At 37.0% G+C, this 20,806-nt stretch overlaps 1 protein-coding gene across 6 annotated transcripts in view; it reads left to right on the top strand.

The window, feature by feature from the left end:
• The window catches only part of LOC139127525 (LIM and SH3 domain protein 1-like), a 53,637-nt gene extending 33,319 nt beyond the window's left edge, over positions 1 to 20,318 (top strand). The window contains exons 3-9 of one of the 6 annotated variants that reach the window (XM_070693427.1): positions 4,845 to 4,929; positions 5,852 to 6,050; positions 10,442 to 10,498; positions 11,380 to 11,462; positions 11,957 to 11,995; positions 14,941 to 15,165; positions 16,364 to 20,318. In XM_070693427.1, the coding sequence (XP_070549528.1) occupies positions 4,845 to 4,929; positions 5,852 to 6,050; positions 10,442 to 10,498; positions 11,380 to 11,462; positions 11,957 to 11,995; positions 14,941 to 15,165; positions 16,364 to 16,540 (865 nt within the window). In that variant the 3' untranslated portion in view covers positions 16,541 to 20,318. The remainder of the gene's footprint in view (positions 1 to 4,844; positions 4,930 to 5,851; positions 6,051 to 10,441; positions 10,499 to 11,379; positions 11,463 to 11,956; positions 11,996 to 14,940; positions 15,166 to 16,363) is intronic. The other 5 variants (XM_070693428.1, XM_070693429.1, XM_070693430.1 and 2 more) reach the window with 5 other exon arrangements.
• Positions 20,319 to 20,806: the final 488 nt, after the last annotated feature.

The following is a 20,806-nucleotide window of genomic DNA, read 5'->3' as shown; positions in this document are numbered from 1 at the left end:
TTTACAGACGTGTTCATCGTCACGTAGGCAAACAGATACAGGATAGCGTGCTTCAAATTCAAAGCCAGAAATACACACAAAATAATGTAATCTAAAAGTTGATGCAAAATTTTGAAAGGTCTTGCTTCCTCCAGTCTATTTCACCAGACATGAGAACCTTGTTTTATGTCCATGCATAGATCTGTAACAGCTTTTGTCAAATTTACAATTTCCATCACATCACAATAACAAAGGAATATTACATTAGGTTGATAAGTTGATGTGATAAGATGGCTACCAGCTAAGGTCAGGTATTGTACACAGGGACGTACAAAAGTTTGGTTACAGGTGGTAAAAATAAAAGTGTTTGAGCACATCAAGTTTTGTGCAAAATGTCCTGAGTTTTTACTAAAATAATAATTTTCACAACCAGCAAATCATAGCTGACAGCCATTTGTTTTTGCTCACTGCCAGATATTTTCTACATCCCTGTGTACATACGTTAATAATCATTGTGATATGCACAGATAACAGATAACAGGGCCATAAACTGTGTTATCATTAACCCATTCACCCCCAGTTCCCTGTATACAGGTCCAACTTTACCATAGAAAACAATGGATTTGGGACAAACCATGGTTGTGAAAGGGTTAAAGTCATCTGTCCAAAAGTTGAAATGTTGAAGTGTACCATTACGAGAGAGCAAAATAAAGTGAAGTGTGTTATGAGAATGAGTTTTCCATTCCCAAAAACTTGTGATATTAGTATTATATGTGTCTGTGATTTAATTCTGGTCCATCACTGCTCTAGTGTATTGCACTGAGGGTGTTTCATTAGTCCCCACGGACACCGTCCGGGGGGACTTATAGGTTTGGTCATGTCCGTGCGTGCGTCCGTGCGTGCGTGCGTGCGTGCGTGCGTGTGTGCGTGCGTGCGTCCGTCCGTTCACGCAGATATCTCAGAGATGCAAGAAGCGATTTCATTCAAACTTGGTACAAGGATTACTACATATGTCATACAGATGCACGTCTATTTGTTTTGTGATACGATCCAATATGGCCGCCAGGCGGCCATTTTATTACAATTTTTTCATGTACAGAGCCATAACTCAGACATGTTTCAACCGATTTTATTCAAAGTTGGTACAAGGACATTCACCAATGTCATAGATATGGACGTCAATTTGTTTTGTGATACGATCCAATATGGCCGCCAGGCAGCCATTTTATTACGATTTTTTCATGTATAGAGCCATAACTCAGACATGTTTCAACCGATTTTATTCAAAGTTGGTACAAGGACATTGACTAATGTCATAGATATGTACCTCAATTTGTTTTGTGATACGATCCAATATGGCTGCCAGGCGGCCATTTTATTACGATTTTTTCATGTATAGAGCCATATCTCAGACATGTTTCAACCGATTTTATTCAAAGTTGGTACAAGGACATTGACTAATGTCATAGATATGCACGTCAATTTGTTTTGTGATACGATCCAATATGGCTGCCAGGCGGCCATTTTATTACGATTTTTTCATGTACAGAGCCATAACTCAGACATGTTTCAACCGATTTTATTCAAACTTGGTACAAGGACATTGACCAATGTCATAGATATGCACGTCAATTTGTGTTGTGATACGATCAAATATGGCCGCCAGGCGGCCATTTTATTACGATTTTTTCATGTACAGAGCCATAACTCAGACATGTTTCAGCCGATTTTATTCAACATTGGTACAAGGACATTGACCAATGTCATAGATATGCACCTCAATTGTTATACATATATACGTCAATTTGTTACGTGATACGATCCAACATGGCCACTAGGCAGCCATTTTATTACGATGTTTTCATGTACAGAGCCATAACTCAGATATGTTTCGACCGATTTTATTCAAAGTTGGTACAAGGAGATTGACTAATGTCATACATATGCATGTCAATTTGCTATGTGATACGATCCAATATGGCTGCCTTGCGGCCATTTTGTTACGACTTTTTCATGTACAGAGCCATAATACTCTCAGGCATATCTCAACCGATTTTATTCAAAGTTGGTACAAGGTCATTAACCTATGTCATACATATGTATGTCAATTTGTTTCATGATATGATCCAATATGGCTGCATGGCAGCCATTTTGTTACAATTTTTTCGTGTCCTTAGCCAAAAGTTGGGCATGTCTCAACTTATTTTATTCACCAATTTTAATCATTGTACAAGGACAGTGACCTATGTCATACATATGCACATTGATTTGTTTTGTGGCCATTTTTTTCCGATTTTTTCATGTCTGGAACCATAACTCAGACATGTATCAAGCAAATTTATTCAAAGTTGGTACAAGGACATTGACTTATTTATGTATGTCGATTGGTTTCACGAGATGGTCCAATATGGCCACATGGTAGCAATTTTGTTATGGTTGTTTCATGTCGAGAGCCATAACTCTGGCAAGTCTCAACTGATCTTATTCAAAGTTGGTACATGTACATTGACTTACGTCATACATATACGTGTTGAGTTTTGAAACAGTAAGATCAAATATTGCTGCATGGCGGTGATTTTGTTACAATTTTCAAATGTACAGAGCCATAATCAGACATATTTCCACCAGTATCATTCAAAGTTGGTACAAGGACATTGACCTACGAGTAATTCATACATATGCTCGTCAATTTGTTTCACGTCATGTAGCAGTAACATGTCAATTATTGAAGTTTTGTAAGTAGGCTGATATGTCAAGAAATATGTACTGCATCAATTCAAGAAACTTTATACAGATGATAACTGATGTTAAGCTCACATTGCTTTAACATTGAAAAAGACATTTATCAGTGTCATTTTAATTAATTTGTAATTGCATAAGTAATGAACTTTCCTAATTAGGGTGATATAGCCATAAATTAATACAACGTCAAATGTGATGAAAATTGATACAGATGTTGATCTCATAGTGTTGTAAATACTGCATCAAACTTTATGAAATATGGTACCAGTGATAATCTGTCAAGTGTTAGAATTGTGTGCACAAATGTTTTGCACATCCTGTTGATTAATTCCTTGTTGACTCATTTTCTGAACTTTAGGATGGTGGCCTAGATTGGTTTTATGTTTTCATCACCATGGAACTCATTCTGGCCATTGAGCGTCATCTGTATCAAAGTATTTTTATCACAGACCTAATTAATGAAGAGGACTCTATCCTCTCCGAGGACATGTAATCAAAGCACCCATTAACAAGTGGGGACTGTGTCATCAACGATGACTTTTTTCATGTAAACCGTAGGATGTGTAAACTTCATCTCCCATCTCCCTCCCTCCTTCTCCCCTAACACTCCACTAGTTCTGTATTGACAAGTCTGAATCTGTGAAGCAGCATGGCCATACTGTAGCTTTGGAATGAAAGTTGATACAGTGTAAACATAGTCTGGAAAGTGTCCAGCACTTGTTTCAAATGCAAAAACTAGGGTTAGTTTTGATTTTGAAATGAAAGTGAAATACTAGGTGTACTTGTGGGATCAAGTTGATGTACAACATGGGTGTGCATTTGCAGTAGAAAGACGTATTGATGCCAGATTGATACCATAACCCCATGACCCTTGTACCCCTATTTGTCAGTTATAGATTTACCCAAAGTATTGATAAGGATAGGGACGCACCAATAATGATGCTTTATTGGGTAATGTCATCTTCTTTTGCCATTATTGGTCATGTGATTACCATGGTGCCATCGCCGTAGATACGTGTTGTGTAACATGTCAGGCCACCCACATTTCAAATATTAATTTGTTGGTCTGTTATGTGATTTTCCCATTAGTCAGCACAACAGGATAATGCATGGTTTCACCATGTGATAAAAATAAATTACCACCATAGCCACACTTCTGTATACATTTACATACCATATGCGTGTGCAATGCTGAACTATGAGAAGAGCGCCCTCACTGTTGACAGTATGCAATTTGTCGATCAAGAGACTGACAGCAGCATAATGTCGGTAATGAAGAAATAGATATCTTGAGATTCTGATTGACAATAGAACAGACACCAACTTTTTCTCAAAGTGGTAATGCAATACTATTAACCCTTTTCTTGCCAGACAGTAATAACTATATCACTTCCCCATCAGCCAAGTCAGTAAAAAGCGGTATTGTGCCAAAACATGACGTATTCTCACCCACTCTCTGTTATAGCATCTTTTGTCCCAAAAAAAATCAAGTTTACAGTATTATGTTTTCAACAGCCTTCAAATGTACAGTATTATGTTTTCAACAGCCTTCAAATGTACAGTATTATGTTAAAATACATCATATGGAATATGCTGTGTTTCATTAATTTTAACCATCTTGACCTGGTGGTGAAATATGAAAGATCTCTCTTATTTTTCGACTGTAGCTATACCAGTGCATACTAAATATGATATGATTGGCTTACAGAATACTACACACTTCCTCAGCTCTGTATTTGCTCAGGCTTATTAGCCTCTCCTACCTGTACAGTTTCAACTTAGTGTTTCCCAGCTCAGGTCAGGTCAGCTGGTGTAGCCGTGGCCTTGTTTTGCCATACATTGGCCACATAAGCTGGCTTACCTACCTAGGCCGTGAATGATGTATGATGTAGCAGTGGAGATGAGAGATTATATATGTATAAGCTGAGTAGTGAACAAGGGCAGTGACTCTCCACCTGAATACTTCCCCATATTTTGGCTGCTTACTTAATCGAACAATTTAAACATTCACACTTTTTTACCTGAGGTTGGTTTTGGCACCCCAGATTAAAGAATTTTTCCTCAGGAGGGACACTTTGGAAAATGACAGTTATTATAATTGAATCTTTATTTTGTATTGACAGGCATTATCCCACTACAAAGTTCACAGCTGTAGCTGATACTCCAGAGAATCTTCGACTAAAGAAACAGTCTGCAATTATCAGCAATGTAAGTCAAAAACTACATTTATCATTATTGTCAAGAAACTAGACACTCTGCTTGATAATCAACTTTGTGACTTTAACTGAGTTAGCAAGTATTTTTACCAGAATCAACACCTTATTGGCTTCACATTTTTTCATACATTTTCAATAATTCGGCCTAGTTTTAATAGCGCTGATCGCAAATGACGTCACTGTTCTCTCTCATTAATATGCATAAATAAACATTTGTCCACATTTTCCGCATAAACGACGAAAATAAAACCTGCGAGTGTTAGAAAGGCTATTTAACGTCACACTTATTCGTATGAATTGATGACTGAGACTACAAGCTGCAACAACAGCCGCGCACACAACGACAAAATTTGTCTGAATTTAAGCATATGTGTCCGAAAGTCGCGCGCGTGCAGCTATATTTAGTAACAAACCCGAAATCGCGATCAGCGCTATTAAGGTAGGATGTGCATCAAGGACAGATATTCAAACTGTCAAATTTTTAAAATTATTTTCTGTACTGATAACCATTTTGCTTCACATTTTCCATATCTAGATCTGTAAGACATTTCTGGACAGATTTGTATCAATGTTGATACGAGGACATAACCCTTATGCACATTGATTTGTTTTGCAATGTGATACAAAGTGGCTGCCCTCTATTTGCAATGTTAATTTTTCACATCTACAGCTATGTATAAGACATGCCTGGACCAATTTGTTACACAGTTAGTACATGGACATAAACTATGTCATATATATATGCACATCTACTTTTGTTTTGCGAGACAATCCAATATGGTCACCATGGGGCAATTTTATGTAGAAAATGGAATATTTGATCGATAACATTATGTGTTTACCTCGGTGTGATTTCATCATTGATACAGTATTATTTCAACTGTACTTTGTGTGATTGTGTTGCGTTATTTCAGGTGAAATACCACCAGGAGTTTGAGGAATCCAAGGGTAAAATGATGTCAGTGGCCGATGACCCAGAAACTCTGAGGATTAAAAAGAACACACAAATCCAGAGCCAGGCACAATATCACGGACATCAAAACATGAGAGATACCATGGAAGCAAGAAGACCAATGGGAGAAGAAGATGGAGTCCGACAACCCAGACAGATAGGTAATTTATGCATTCCATAGAAGTGTTTTATCTTCATTTTGGGGCTAGTGACTGCCATATTTGGTAAAAAATAAATGATACATGTTGTCATTTGCCATATATGGTAGTTATTCTTTACCATATATGGTAATACTGAATGATAAACTATATACCATATTTGGTAAAAATTGAATTATACATGTTGTCATCATTTACCATATATGGTAGTTATTATTTACCATATATGGCAATACTGAAAGTATAGGATTACACTCGGATTAAATGAATAATTCTTTCTAATATATTTATACATAAGAAGTTAGAGACAGGAAACGTATAATCAAATCTCTAGCATTCCAATTATCTTTTCATTGACATTCCAAACATGAAATGCTCTGTATAAGGGCAAAAATAACCGACTTTTGAAATTATTTTGCCTGATGCTTGTATTATGTTTTTCTAACTGAACTTTGATGACAACTCAATGATTTTTTCACTAGAGCAATAAATGTTGCCGGGCTTTGTAAATCATTTTTCCAAGGATTTATCAGAGAAATGTCACTTCAATGTTCAGATTGTTTCAAACTCTTCTTCTTAGACTGGAAGGCTGGAGGGCTTCACAAAACACCCACTGTCTTGAGTTGGAAAAGCGCCCTCAAGCCTTCTATTTTCAAAGTCCTTCATTAAAGGGCCAGAAACTTACTTTTGATGATTTTTTTTGACTAGCTTTGTTTCCTGCGTTAAAGGGACATAAGCTGTAACTTGTGGCAAGTTTTCAGTATTGTGCTTCTGTATATCAACTACGGTGTCTGACCCTAATCCGTTTGTCGTGCTGAAATTTCGAGTATTCTTTTTGTCAAGAAAGTTTGTAAGTGTGTAGTGATCATTGTTTATTGTTTACAAATGAATTCTCGTCCGGACTTGAATACAATTTTCAACAATAACAATTAAGATTATACTCATATAGGTTGTGTTGATATGCTAAATACTTGGCATTAAATTATAGTCTAGGGATTCAATGCAGAAAGTGTAGGGAAACCACAAAACAAAAGTTCTGAAAAATAACCAAAAGATACAGCTTATGGAGCTTTAATTTTAAGTTCTTGTTTACTACCAGAGGTATGTTCAAACAACTGCAATTTGTATTGTCAACACATTGTCTGTATGTATGCAATATCCAATGTTATTGATGACAAATGAATTTTCAATCCAGACTAGAATACGGGTGATGACGTCAGTTTTCCTTCATTAATATGCAAAAATAAATAATTGTCCACATTTTCCACAAGAATGCCGAAAACAAAACCTGTCAGTGTTACAATGGCTACTAAAAGTCAAACTAATTCATGGCTCAGCCTACAGGCTGTACCAATAGCCGCGCACAGCAAAAAATAAAATTTGTCCGAATTTCAAGCAGTAGGTGTCGGATGTTACGGGTGTGCAGCTATATTTAGAAGCAAACCTGAAATCGCAATCAGCGTTTTCACTTGTCAACAATAATGTTGCGTATAATACACAGTTTGTTGTGTGTAGATGTCTAATTGTTTACATTGCAGCTTATGGTAGGGAGAAGAAAAAGAAGAAAATGTTGTTTGTAGAACAAAGACAAAGAAAACATTTCAAATGTTGCTGTTATTGCCCCTTTAATTATTTATATATTATTATTTACTGTAATTATCATGAATGTGCATTTCACTAATATGAAGTCACTTTTTCCTGATATATTGCAACTAACATCGTAAGACTTTGCAAATGATGTAGAATCTGTTAAGGCATTTCTTTCTATATCTACAGCCTGTTTGAAGCATACACATTCTTCTCTGTCTTGTCTATCTTGTCTATTGTGCAAGACTTGCCCACGAGTCAAATTTCATGACCCCCTCTGACCTTAAATCTTAGTATAGTTGATAGTGCATGGTCTTCAAAATTTATGATTTTCGGCGTGAGTGGATGCAAAATATTGTTAAAATCAAAGAGGTTACTGTGCTGTGTTGGGCAGCCGGCCCATGGCACACATGGCTTTCTGTTACACAGTGTTCAATCATACAGACAGATGTTTACCTTAAGGTAATATGCACCTCGAAAGTGAAAGACTTAAACTTTGCTCTAACTTTCCTCAGGAATCTTTCAATCATTCTCTTTCAAAATCAAGAATAAAAATAGGGGGTCACCGTGCAAATTTTGGTACTAGAGAAACAAATAACCCAAGATTTACCGATATTAGAAATTCAAAATGGCCGCCATCCCTGTTTTAACTCTATGGCGAAAAATAAAATTTTCGAATTTCGAAAAACTAAGCCAGTGAAAAGTTTTCTTTCACCAAGAGCTTTAAAATGAACCCCCACATGTGGTATATCAGAAGAGAATTGTAAAAGTTTGAGAGTCCAAATGTCTGTCCCCGAGGTGGGTTCTACCTTAATAGATACCTGGATGTGAGGTCAAGTAGGGGTCAGGAAAATGATCAAATTTGCATTTACTATACGACTCTATGACACTGCTCTTTATGCTGTAAATAATATAGTGCATTGTGGCCATGCTGTGCGAAACACACCATTATCCACCTGTCATTTTACGATCTGGTGGGAATATCAATTTGAAAGAATAATTATTTCTGTGTCATACACCTTCATAGAATTGATCATGAAATCACTTTACAATATATATTAACCCTTTGAACCCGGACCCCCTGGTGACCTATGACATCATACGGACATTTTTTTCTGAGCCGGGTTCAAAGAGTTAAGTAAACAACAGCACCTCTGTACCACAATGCAGTGTACATTCAACATGGCAAATTGTATCCTATAATATTTCCAAATGTAAATTTATCGTACTAAACAAACAGCTTCTTTCTCTCTTTTTCCCCTGTCCCATTCTCTCTCTCACTCTTGCTTTGATTTTTTTTTTGCTGATGCATATCGCGTACATCGTTTGATGTACGTCACTCGCAAACCGCACCGGTACTTGGTAAGGACTTTTTCAATCTCTACAAGCATGCTATTGTCGCTAACACGCATGCAGTCTAACCGAGTCAAATGTAAAATAACCAGATGGCATGTGACTGTCACTTGACTATCATGTGTCAGCCATGTGACCAGGCCATACCTTATATGGTTATACAGATGGCAGTCTTTTAAAGACTTGTTATTAATCAGTCAAACCTAATTATTACTGAGCAGTGATTATTGTTTGCCCATAAAATGGCACATTCCGTGTTTTAACTTTACATTTGATTCCAAGGTTACAATCTGATCGGCAAAGTTTCTGGTATTCCCACCTTCCCATGTGGGACAGCATTCTTGAATTTCTTCAGAACTAAAACACAGCATGTTGATGTGGTACTTTCAGAGTATCTTTGTTGGATTGAAGTCGGGATTTTCAAGTTGTGTTAACTGCATCACCAAGGATTGTTATACCCTTTCACCCCCACGTGCCTATATATGGATGCAACCATTCTATTGAACACAATGGGAATATAGCATTGTCTGGAGGTGAAAGGGGTTAGACAGCCCTGTGATAGCACTAACAGTCGTTCTCTACCAATGGGTGCAAACAGTTCTTTGGTTGTTTGTCATTTACTAAGGTCTAAATTGATGAATCGTTTGTATAATTTGCTGATTAACTCTTAACAGATGGTGTTGGTGATCACACTTGCATGCAGATATTTTTTGTTGACATTTTACAACTCTCCATAAATCGTTTAGAATGTTGTTGTAATGGTTATTGGACCTGTTTTCTTGGTTTCAGTTCTATGCCTTTCTTTTGTATTGTATAGTAGTAAGACCGCTTTCAATGTCGTAACTTTAATTTTGGTTTGCATCAAGGCATGAATATTGAAGCTTTTTTTTTTGTTTATGTATATTGTAAATATTTTCTGTCTCACTACAGAACGCTTTCAACCCTATTTTCTAGTACACTGACCCAACATTCTTTTGGAAACAAAGTGCCTATTCCAAAGTCATGGTTCAGAAGGTCACTTACTTTGCACCAGATTTCAAATTGTTCATTTTACAGTGGATCGCGTTTGCATGTACCATGTCGCGTGTTTGTATGTCCAGTTTACAGAGAAGCCAGCATGGTTTTTGTGTGCTCTCACAGCACCTGCATTTCTCTGAGCTGTGTTCTAAGTGTAATCAGTGCAAAAGAGGGAGTTCATATTAGCCGTGAACCTCATCAGTCGTTTGTTTCTGTCATGTGGTTTAATTCTGTCAATGGGAGCCATCAGTGTTGATGATGTCGTCGTGAACCACTGCTTTGATATCTTCATCACATGCTGTACAGCTCGTTAGCAATGACAAGTTACACTGTCTCATCCAAGGGTCTTGATACTCGCAGAAAATCCACTCACTTGGATTTGACTGGCGCTTTGCAGGCCGCTAATGTTGTTTGTTGCTGTTTGTTTTCTCCAATAGTACGACCTCCACCTGACCCTGTAGAAGAGTATGACCCCATCAAAGATTTAGAATCAGGTCAGTAGTCGTGGCCACTGAGTAAACAAGGTCACATATGACTGTTTACAAAATAAAAACGCAATATCAAGAGATTGTAGCTGTAGAGAAATTGTTGTGGTGTTAAATGTTTTGCTGTAAAGCAAGTGCTGTGCCAAATAAGCTTACGCTATTTGCTTTTTTTAGAGAGAGAGAGAAGATGAGATTACTGCCTGTTTTGCTTTGATACAATTTGTCATTTTGAATAGCTTTTCCAAAGTTCATTGACTTAGATTTGGGAGTGAAATGTCCTTGTATATGCCAAGACTGAATACCGGTATAACTGGACGCTTGCCCCAATCCACTTCAACGGAGACTGGCCTAGAGGGTCCACTTGTAGTATTATTATCATTGAGAACACATTAGGACCATCTAGGATACACTGTATTAGACCATTAGCAGCATACACTGTCCAATCATATTCAATGACATTACTTGATAGATACATGTACATGAATTTACGTGTTTTGAACAATAATGGACACTGATGAATATTATACAACTTGTGTATCATATTGTTTTGTATCATATGATATGGTATCATATCTTATCATATCATATCATAAAGTATGGTATGGTATGGTAGTGTTGTTGTTAGCGCCTGTACCCTGCTAAATGTCACCAGGGTTCCCCAGACATGTTCCTATGCTTCCCCTTGGTATGTTCAAGCAATCCTATCAGAGGACAGCAGAAATGGTAACAAGGTTTTCACACCTCTTACCTGTCTCACCTATTACATTAGAAAAAAACAGTTTATGGCATGGTATGGTATTATATTGTATCATATTGTGTAGTGTGACTTGTGTGCTGTCCCAGCCAGGCAGCAGTTATATCTAACTTCAAATCATCTTTAATCATCCTAGTGAGTAGACCCCCTCAGAAGATTGGTTCTATTGACAACTACAACCCACTTGGAGACGGAGACTCTTACAGATCATCAACCAAGGTAAGATAAAACACCCCTCTCGCAAATATCAAGTGGTTTAACCCAATAAAGTACCAGGTTGCACTTGGAGTGGACTTGCCTAATGAGTGCAAATATATAGGGGTGATTTTGAAGGGAATAGCAAGTTTGATGGAGTGATGTTTTCCGTGATAATTAATTCATTCTTACAGTGAACAACCTAAAAAAAGTTTAGGTTGCATAAGTCTGATATTGTGTAGGATGAGTCAAACAATATTTCCAATTCCATATTAAAGATTGTCAAATTGTTTCTTCAATCTAGGTTGTCATTTATTATGATGGAATCCTTCATTCATCTTTCTACCATTTTTTCTTTCCCATTTTTTTCTTTCCCATCTTCTTTCTGTCTGTCTTTCCATCTGTCTGTCTGTCTGTCCGTCTGTCTGTCTCTCTCACTACCATTGTCCTTTTACCCATTCTTCTATCGCCTTTATCACTCTCTATCTGTCACCATGACAACCGTATCTGCACTTCAGTTTCAACTCTCTTCATCCGGCAGACCTCCATCATACAAAGTAAGACATCACGACACTTTGCTAGCCATGCAAGGTTGTTTGTCATTGGTCAGCAAAATTGCCCAGTGCATTCTGGGAATGTGACTTCCACTTTAGACCATCTCAGACAAAAGTTGTGATAAACTCTTTACTTATGTGTGATGAATCACACTAAAAGAGATCTTTCATATTAATTGTGCAGTTTGTAATCTCTGGATTCGCAAGAGTTGGACTTCCCAGAATGCATTGGGTATCGTACCTGCCATAATTGTCTTCTAATGCTATGCCGCATTATTTTACTAAAAGCATGTTTGTGGCGTGACAAATACCAGTACCAAATCCATAAATCTAGATTGTAAAATGTTGCAACGTTCTTATATCAAATTGCAAACTGGAGACATTAGTACATGTTGATCCCAGTACCTTGGTTGGTTGAGGGTTGAAAGGTCTAGTGCCTCGGTTGCTGGAAGGTCGAAGGTCATCCAGTGACTTGGATGGCTGCAGAGTAAAAAGATTATTTATAATGTACCTTTGGTGCTATAAGGTCAAAAGTCACTCATGGCATTGATTGCAGGGTCAAGCCTGGTCAACACAACAAATGCATTTGACGGGTACTTCAGGTTGAGATTTTCTGTCAGTTCCACATTTCCGTTTCTGTTTAGCTTCTCAGTCAGAATTGCCAGAAAGTTTATTGCTGGTTTCAGTATCATGGGCTGATGTTTGTTAGAGTTCATTGACCCAAAGAGAAAGAAAAAAGATGATCAAATATTTTTGGAGAGAAATGGAATCCACATAATTTATCATGGAAAATTCATTCCTCTGTCATTTACTTAAAATAATTACTTTTTGATGTCACTTCATTCAGCTAATATCTCGGTGTATCAACAGCTTGATAACCGCTATCATTGTTGCTGGAACATTATATAAAATTGGGAATCGCATTTTAAGGTTTCAAAGTTGTGCCACATCCACTGTCATTTTTTTTGCCGATGAGCCTCTTCTCCAGCATGGCTTTGCCGTCGGTGATAACGGAAATAAGACCGCGCCAGCGTCGGTTTAATTAATGGTGTTAATTTTAAAGGGACTGTGTGTGTAGCTGTTCTGTCTGTGCAAAACTTTCTAAGGCCACTCTCAGTGTCAAATGTCAGTAGGTGCGAACACGGGTCATGGTTTTTGATGGTAAACCGGTGCCATCGTCAAGGTTGTCAGGCAAAGTTAGACTAGACTCGGTGAACAGTGTGCAGACTATTAACATTGTTGTATCACATGGTAAGTATGAAACACAGGTAAGTACGGTCAAGGGTACTGGCTGATGCACAGACTTGATTTGATGACACTGTGCCAAGGATTCTTGTCGGAATCTGAATAATTATTGCAGGCAGCCAATGTGTGCAAATCTTTGCTGTCTCTGTCCTCTTACAAGGGCTGCAGTAGCATCCCTACTGACTTCCAGACTATGAAACTGTGACAATTGTGTTGGCATATCAGCTGTGCTTGCTAAAGTCGATAGAGGGCGCCCCTCCATAGAGAGCACCCTACTCCAATGTACCGCTTCTGATAATCAGTACATAATTTAGTTTGTCAGAGATGATGTGATGATAGATCTAGCATATTGCTACCTGTCTGTGTAGGGCAAAGATATGATAAACCATTGTGCAGTGTGTTGAGGGTTAAATTATCAGTTATGGTCTTCTCAGTGGATTGATTGAGATTATATTTGGAAATCAACCCAATCAAAGCATGTGAAGGCAGTGTGACTAAAACAAAACACACAAAAAAAGTGAATTATATGTAGTTTGATTTCAACACTATGAGCAACTTGGCATTTAATTTGGGAATATGACATAAAATGAATAGCCAGTAAAACAGGGTCTGCACTCTAACACGTATTCCATTTGTAACAATCAGTTAATATGTTGTGTTTTGTGCTGTTTGTTTGAACTTCATACTGAACACTTTTAGTATCTTGAAGTTTATTCTGTCCCCTCTCTTCACATCCTTATCCTCCCTGTGTGTTGATTGGTTTGATCCAGTGACCCTTGGAATGCAATGGTCAATACTATGTCATGTGACAGTGATGTAAAACTGTAGTGTTGTCTTGTTGTTGGAATGATGTCATAGTAATGGAATAGATAGGTATAGTGTTGTTGCAGTGATTCTAAACAATGGTGTTTGTTTGTTAGTTGTCATAACTGTTTATTTCCTCCTAAAAGTATTCTTTTTATCAGAGATTAGATTGATTATTTAGCTGGTCCAAATTGGCCTTTATTGAATACTTGTCATATTTTGTCTTTCTTGCAATCTTTTTCCGGTAGTTTCCTTTTACAAACATAAACAAAAAACAGTACGGCTCTCCAATGTATATCACCAATTGTTTGTTGTCTCACAGAGAATTCCAATCTTAGCCTTAAATTGCCAATAGCTGCAACTTTCGATGATTTCCCCACTATTTTGTTTTTAATGTCAATGACAGTTTCTTGTTCTACTCCCCAATGCACTCTGAAATACACAGTATTCAGCTTGTCAACTCAGCCTGTATGTGTGTAAACTGCATTGTTATTGTTGACAAGTGAATTCTGGTCCAGGCTAGAATATAAATATCAACAGTAACAGTGCATTTTACATTGTATAGATGCTATGCTGACAAGCTAAATATTTAACATTTCAACTTGCTCCCTGGAGTAGAACATGAACTTGCAGTTGACGTACAAAAGTTACTGCTACTAGCCCTCTCTAAGTTCCTCAAGAATGCCAACGTTACTTTAACCATGTTTATAAACTGAATAGATAATTCAGTCTTTGTTCTAAAAACCACAACTGATTTCCTTTCTGCTTGAGGAGTAAATTATGTGAATTTGTCTTGTCATCTGTATTCTACAGAAATTATATTTGTGTATTAATGGTACATTTGAGGATGTAACACCATTTTGACATTGGCAGTGACTGTGTTTTATTATGTGTTGTAGGAGCCAGCGGTAATTCAGCCACACCCACAGTCACAGCCATCGTACAATCCTCCACCACAGCAGCAATATAGACCACAGTCCTTTGAGACACCTCAGCCGTACCGCCCACCAGGGGCCCACCAACCAACCTATCCCATGCCGCAGGTGCATGCCCCCCGGTCACCGCCGGCCTACCAACCAGCTCCCCAGCCGCAGTATGAACCAGAGCCACCCAGGCCTTCCAGGGTAAGCATTTGCACTTCAGTACAATGATCTTTTGACATCACAGGAAAATGCGAGTATATTACATACAGTGCATTTCACATTGGTACCACAACTTGGCGTATGAAACGGACACATTGCATGTACGAAAACAAATGACTAGCTTAGGTATCACGACACATTTCAAAGTCACCGACTCATTGATTAATTACAGTAAACCAGCATGGGGCAGCTCTGTCTGGACTGATACCTAATGAATTGATGTCACTTGATCTACAATGTAGCTGTTTTTACAGAAAAACAGTTACATTGAAATCAAATGTAATTAACTGATCATTTCTCAGTCCAGACAGAGCGGCTCCATGCTGGTTTACTGTAATTTATCAATTTGTTGCGGTTACTTTGAAATGTGTCCGTGATACCCAAGCTAATCCTGTTTTGTACGTGGATTGTGTCCGTCTCATACACTGAGTTGTGGCACTGATGTGAAATGCACTGTAGAATGGCAGAGAAAAACAGTGTGTTCAATGTTAGTCGGATAACAAGCAAAGTGTCTGGCTACAGACTTACTTTGGAAAACTTCAAAAGTTTGAAAACTTTTCTCATCCATGAATTTCGATTACACCGAAAGAAAAGTCACCTCTGGTTCTAAGCATAACTGAAGGTACAGTGCACGTTACCATGGTGAACTCACAGAAATAGAGTAGATTCGAGAACCGATACAACAGGCTTTTTGAACATGGAAAATGAGCTTTAGGCTTATTCCAAATATCATAATGTCTAGGAGCATGACAACAAGGGGTGTTATCATCCAACGAAGCCCGTCTTGGTGATCTGTTTACACCAATATGCTGTCAATGAACTATGGTGCAATATGGTTGGTTCAAACATTAATCCTGTTAGAGCACAAACCATCAACCCCTTCAACATCTGTAGTTGTAGTTGGAGATGACTGAGCAGATGTATGCAACTAAAAAATTTCAGTCTAGAATTTGAATATGCATCAGTTCCTCTTACTGTGTAGACTGAAAGAGCAGTCGCTTGAGGGCGCTCTGTAGCGTAAATAGGGGCGGATCTTTCAGTCTACTCGCTATGCCACCACTAATGAAAGTTCACACAGTTTGAAAAGTTCTGAACACCTGTTTAGAAAAGTTTCTTTTTTGTATTTGAGGGAATATGTTACAGAATATTTGATGCAAACTTTACTCTGCAATGTTGACAGGGTTTGTGTTTCCGCGCCATGTACGACTACACCGCCGCCGACGATGACGAAGTCACATTCTTGGAAACCGATATTCTGATCAACTGCGAAAAAATTGACGATGGGTGGATGCAAGGCACCAATGAGAGAACAGGAGAGACTGGTATGCTGCCCTCAAACTATGTGGAGCCCGTTTGAGCCTCTTCCTTTGTTTTTACTCGAATTTTGAAATGTCTTCACATGAATTAGGTATTTTTTTCTTGCAAGTTCAAAAATCTAGCTTCCAAAAGATCAAAAAGTGTAGAAATATGGACAGCGATTTTCATATTTGTGTCAAAATATTATGTATCTTTCCTTTGAAATTAATACACTTACTACATATTAACTAATGATTACGCTTAATCTCGAAAATCAATTGTAAATCTATACTAGCATGTGTACAAACCACGCCATGATATGCAAATGAGGAGAACTGTGTATTCATTTGCATACCATCAAACGATGACATCATAGCATTGTGATCAATATTTGCATATGTTAAGATAACAATTAAATAGGAATATTTTAATAATTAGCTTGAACAAATTTCATCAATGACTTCAAGTTCTTCCAACTTTGGAAAAAGGAACTCTTGTACACATCTGTTGTAATTTTGCTTTTATATGTTAGGAAAAAAAGGACTGAATCTTTTGACAGAGGTATAATCAAATTTGAGATTTGTACAGTTTTTGTAGTGTTGGAAAATTTTCTTTCTGTCTAAATTGAACATATCATTACAAGCACAGAATCTATCCTTAATGTTAGCAGAAACTCTACCAATGTTCTGATGAATAAAGATCGGGCACTATGATCAAATATCGTAATCACCATACAATTCAAGGGAGAGCAATTTACCCTTCTCATGCACAAACATTCAAATCATGGATTTCAGTTACAGTGCCGTGTGCAAAAAAAAAAAAAAATTGCATAAATTTGAATTCCGTAAATGTTATGGAAACAACCAATCAGATTCAGGTGCAGGTGCTCTTACAAACACTATGTTCAAACAGTTGTCCTTTTGTCTTTGATAGTGCCAGTAAGAGGCATGTCATCAGTAAAAACCTCTGATCAACTGAGACTGCGTAAGAAAACTACAGAAATTTCATCAGATGTGGAATTTTTTTTTCATATGTGACCATTGTACATGTGTCCGTTACAACTATAAGTGATTTTGATGATAGCTCATGAACAAGTATTGTTTACATTATTTTCTGTTATCATGTATGTAGCAGTCATCATATGCTTTGAAGACACAACCAAACCATATCTAGGCTGCTATTCATTGCTTTAGAATAAGTAACTATTAAAATGTTTTTACTTTTAAGGGGAAATATCTTGCCCTCTTCTCGCATTACCTTCAAGATCCTTTCGGAAACAGTGCTTTTCTTTGTAACTGCTTTGTCAAAATAAATGACCAGTGCTATTAATTATGCAAACAGCATGGGAAAGACATTTTAGAATTTGAATCCATGCTTTGCTACATTTCAGTTAAAGTAAACTTGCTCATTTTAGTGTTGTGTTTTTTGCGGCTGGGAGAACACTCAGATATATCTTTCGTTGCTTTGGTATGTGCTAGAAATTGTTTTAGTGGTAGTTTTTGCCCTCTGACATTGATAGACGGCTCAGGTTAGAAGGGTTAGATAGATAGTGTAGGGTCAGACAAGAGTTCTCTGAAAGTGAACAAACAGCTGGATACCTCTCTATCACAAGCAAAGTAACAAAATGTGATGAACTAAAATCATGCCACATTTCTCAAATATACACCTTAAGAAACGGTTACTGTCATAAAATTTAAAGATATTCAATGCTTTGTAACCACAACATACATATTTTGCTAGCTATTTTCCACACAGCACAATATAGTTATGCCAGCTTAACAGAATGTTTGTCAAATTCGGCAAGCAAAGGTTGCAATTTCCACCCTAGCGAAGAAACTTTGTAGATATTTAGATGCGTAGGTTTCTAATCTGACAGCTTAGAAGTCTTCTATACTAAACTACTATCACTTACTGTATGAGATCATGCTTGAAAATGCTGTACAGTTATACCATGACACTTAATTCTCAAATATCACTTTTTTATGCAAAAAGGATACAAGTGAAAAAAAATCTAGTTTCAACTCTCAGCTTAAGGCGTCTTTTGATGTAACATAGAAAATATTTTTTCAACTGATAAGTTGCATTGTTGGTCATCATATCGTAGTTTATGTCAGTGTGACATTGTCTACGGACTTTTTCATCTTTACGGATCTCTCGAACCAAACCGGTGATTTTGTTTTGAATTGCCACTGGCTGCAATTATACTTTACATTATCTATGCTTGTTGCTCCTCATAACATTTAAGTTACTGCACTTTGTCTGTAATTCTAGCATCTTTGAGAATTTTATTGTTACGAGACAGACCAGCCAAATTTACATTCAGTGCACACAGCAGTTTAACCCTTTGAGCGGCAAAGTCAATTTTTGTCGCCTGTATAAAATATTACCCAGTGAATTTTTTCAAAGTTTTCCCAAAAATTTTGATCAAAAACTGTAGCCAATGAAAAGTGATGTCCATTCAATCCAAAATTATAAAAAAATACAGAAAAAATAATAAAAATTGGTAAAATGTAACTCTAAAATTTTGGAGGGAAAAAATTACAGCACTCAAAGGGTTAACAGTAACTCTGTAAAGAGCAATATTATTTTCTTTCAACACATTCATTTTAATCAGAGCAAGTTTCCATCAGTTGAGTGTGATGTCATTACAGAGACATTGCATCATGGGATATACACTTGTTGCCGTGATGATCAAAGGGTCAAAGTTCAAACCGACCATTTCTACCAGTAGGTCATAATCTTAGCAGTTCAATTTATAATCTTCATAATGCACAGACAGAGAGATAAATATTTTCACCTAATGGCCTACCACCCAAGTTGCTGTAAACATCATAAAAATTTGAATTCAATTAAAAAAAGTGTAAAATTAATCACATTATCAACACATCTCACAGCTTTTGAAGGAATATGACCGATTCAGCAATTACAGAAAGCATAATTTCAGTCGTACTTTTTTCAGTGTAAACTCATTAGAACAAAACCATTAGTGGTAAGGTTTACAAATAAAATCTCAGTTCTAAGATACAAAGTGAAATTCATTTATAGAACCATTATTTACCAGTATTGTGTAAGATGGGGGATTTAGAAAACCTCATAATATTTGTATCAAATGCAATTGGAAAAATTTGTTTGATGTGTAAGGGTCTTGTAGAGACAGCTACTGCTGTGTTGGCAACCTGTCACAGGATAACAAAAATATCCTTCACTCGTAAGACTTAGTAAACCTGTGTACATTATAATACATTTGTATGTGAGACTGATAAGACCCTAAACTATCAGAGAGCTGAGGTCACTTGATATGAATGAAATGGAGACACAGAAATTCAACCCAGCTATGTTAACAAGGTTATAACTAATATTGTTGCAGAAGAGACAGCATCTGATTTGCAAACAAATACAATTTCAAATCAAATCTTTGAACACTGATCGTTAAAGTTTCTGAAAAACCAATGATGGATAGAAAGTAAGATTGACTGTCCAATGCAGAATTCATTTTGAGTTGTTTGAAAGGTGTGTGACCACTTGATATTTTTTCATTGTGAACAGTTCAGATTCATATTGTGACTGAATAGTCACCATTTGTCATGCAAATTGATGAGCAGAAAATCAGATTCATATTCAGAGTGGATATCAACCACATCTGGGTGGGAAATCCGACTCCGAACACACTGAAAACAATTTTTGCGTTAGAACTTAACACTTAAAATTCTGTATATATTTTATAACATGTACGGGCCACATTATAATTACTTTAGTACATGCATAATGTGCTGGCGGTGGTGCAGTTCCATGTTAGTTGATATTTGACAATAAAATTGCATGCTTTTTTGGAATAGTAATGATGTCTCAGCGTGTTAGTCATTTACTTTGGTTTTCACCAAAATGTCAAATTTCCAACTTTATCAAAATTTTGCTGAACATAAAATAAGTTCAGTGGTGTGTTTCTCTTGACCTTATTCTCTCTATAAGAATCTTATTCACATTGATAACCTTGATGTGTCCAACTTATTCTCTCTATATTTAACTTACAATACTTTGTTGAATATCTTGTTCAGATTCTTAAATATACCAGTAGTGTAGTATCTACCTCGTCATTTTTGGCCAGCTGTGTGACTCTGGTATACTGAAAGATCTGTCACACGAGGGCGCTCTTGAGTGACGGATCTTACAGTCTATGGCTCTGGGAGTTTTTGCAAAGCCCAAAACCGATCTATCTGTGCAGTATTCATTTTGTGGGCATTGCATGTATCGGTTCACTAATGCAGACATTGCCTATTTCACAGGCATGCTTCCAACAGACTGCTGATATCATCGTTATGTCTTGAAC

Source organism: Ptychodera flava, unplaced genomic scaffold (assembly GCF_041260155.1).
Source record: "Ptychodera flava strain L36383 unplaced genomic scaffold, AS_Pfla_20210202 Scaffold_33__1_contigs__length_2856901_pilon, whole genome shotgun sequence".
Classification (NCBI taxonomy): Eukaryota; Metazoa; Hemichordata; class Enteropneusta; family Ptychoderidae; genus Ptychodera; species Ptychodera flava.
The sequence above is the reverse complement of the archived record's forward strand: the minus strand, read 5'-3'. Positions and strand labels throughout refer to the sequence as shown.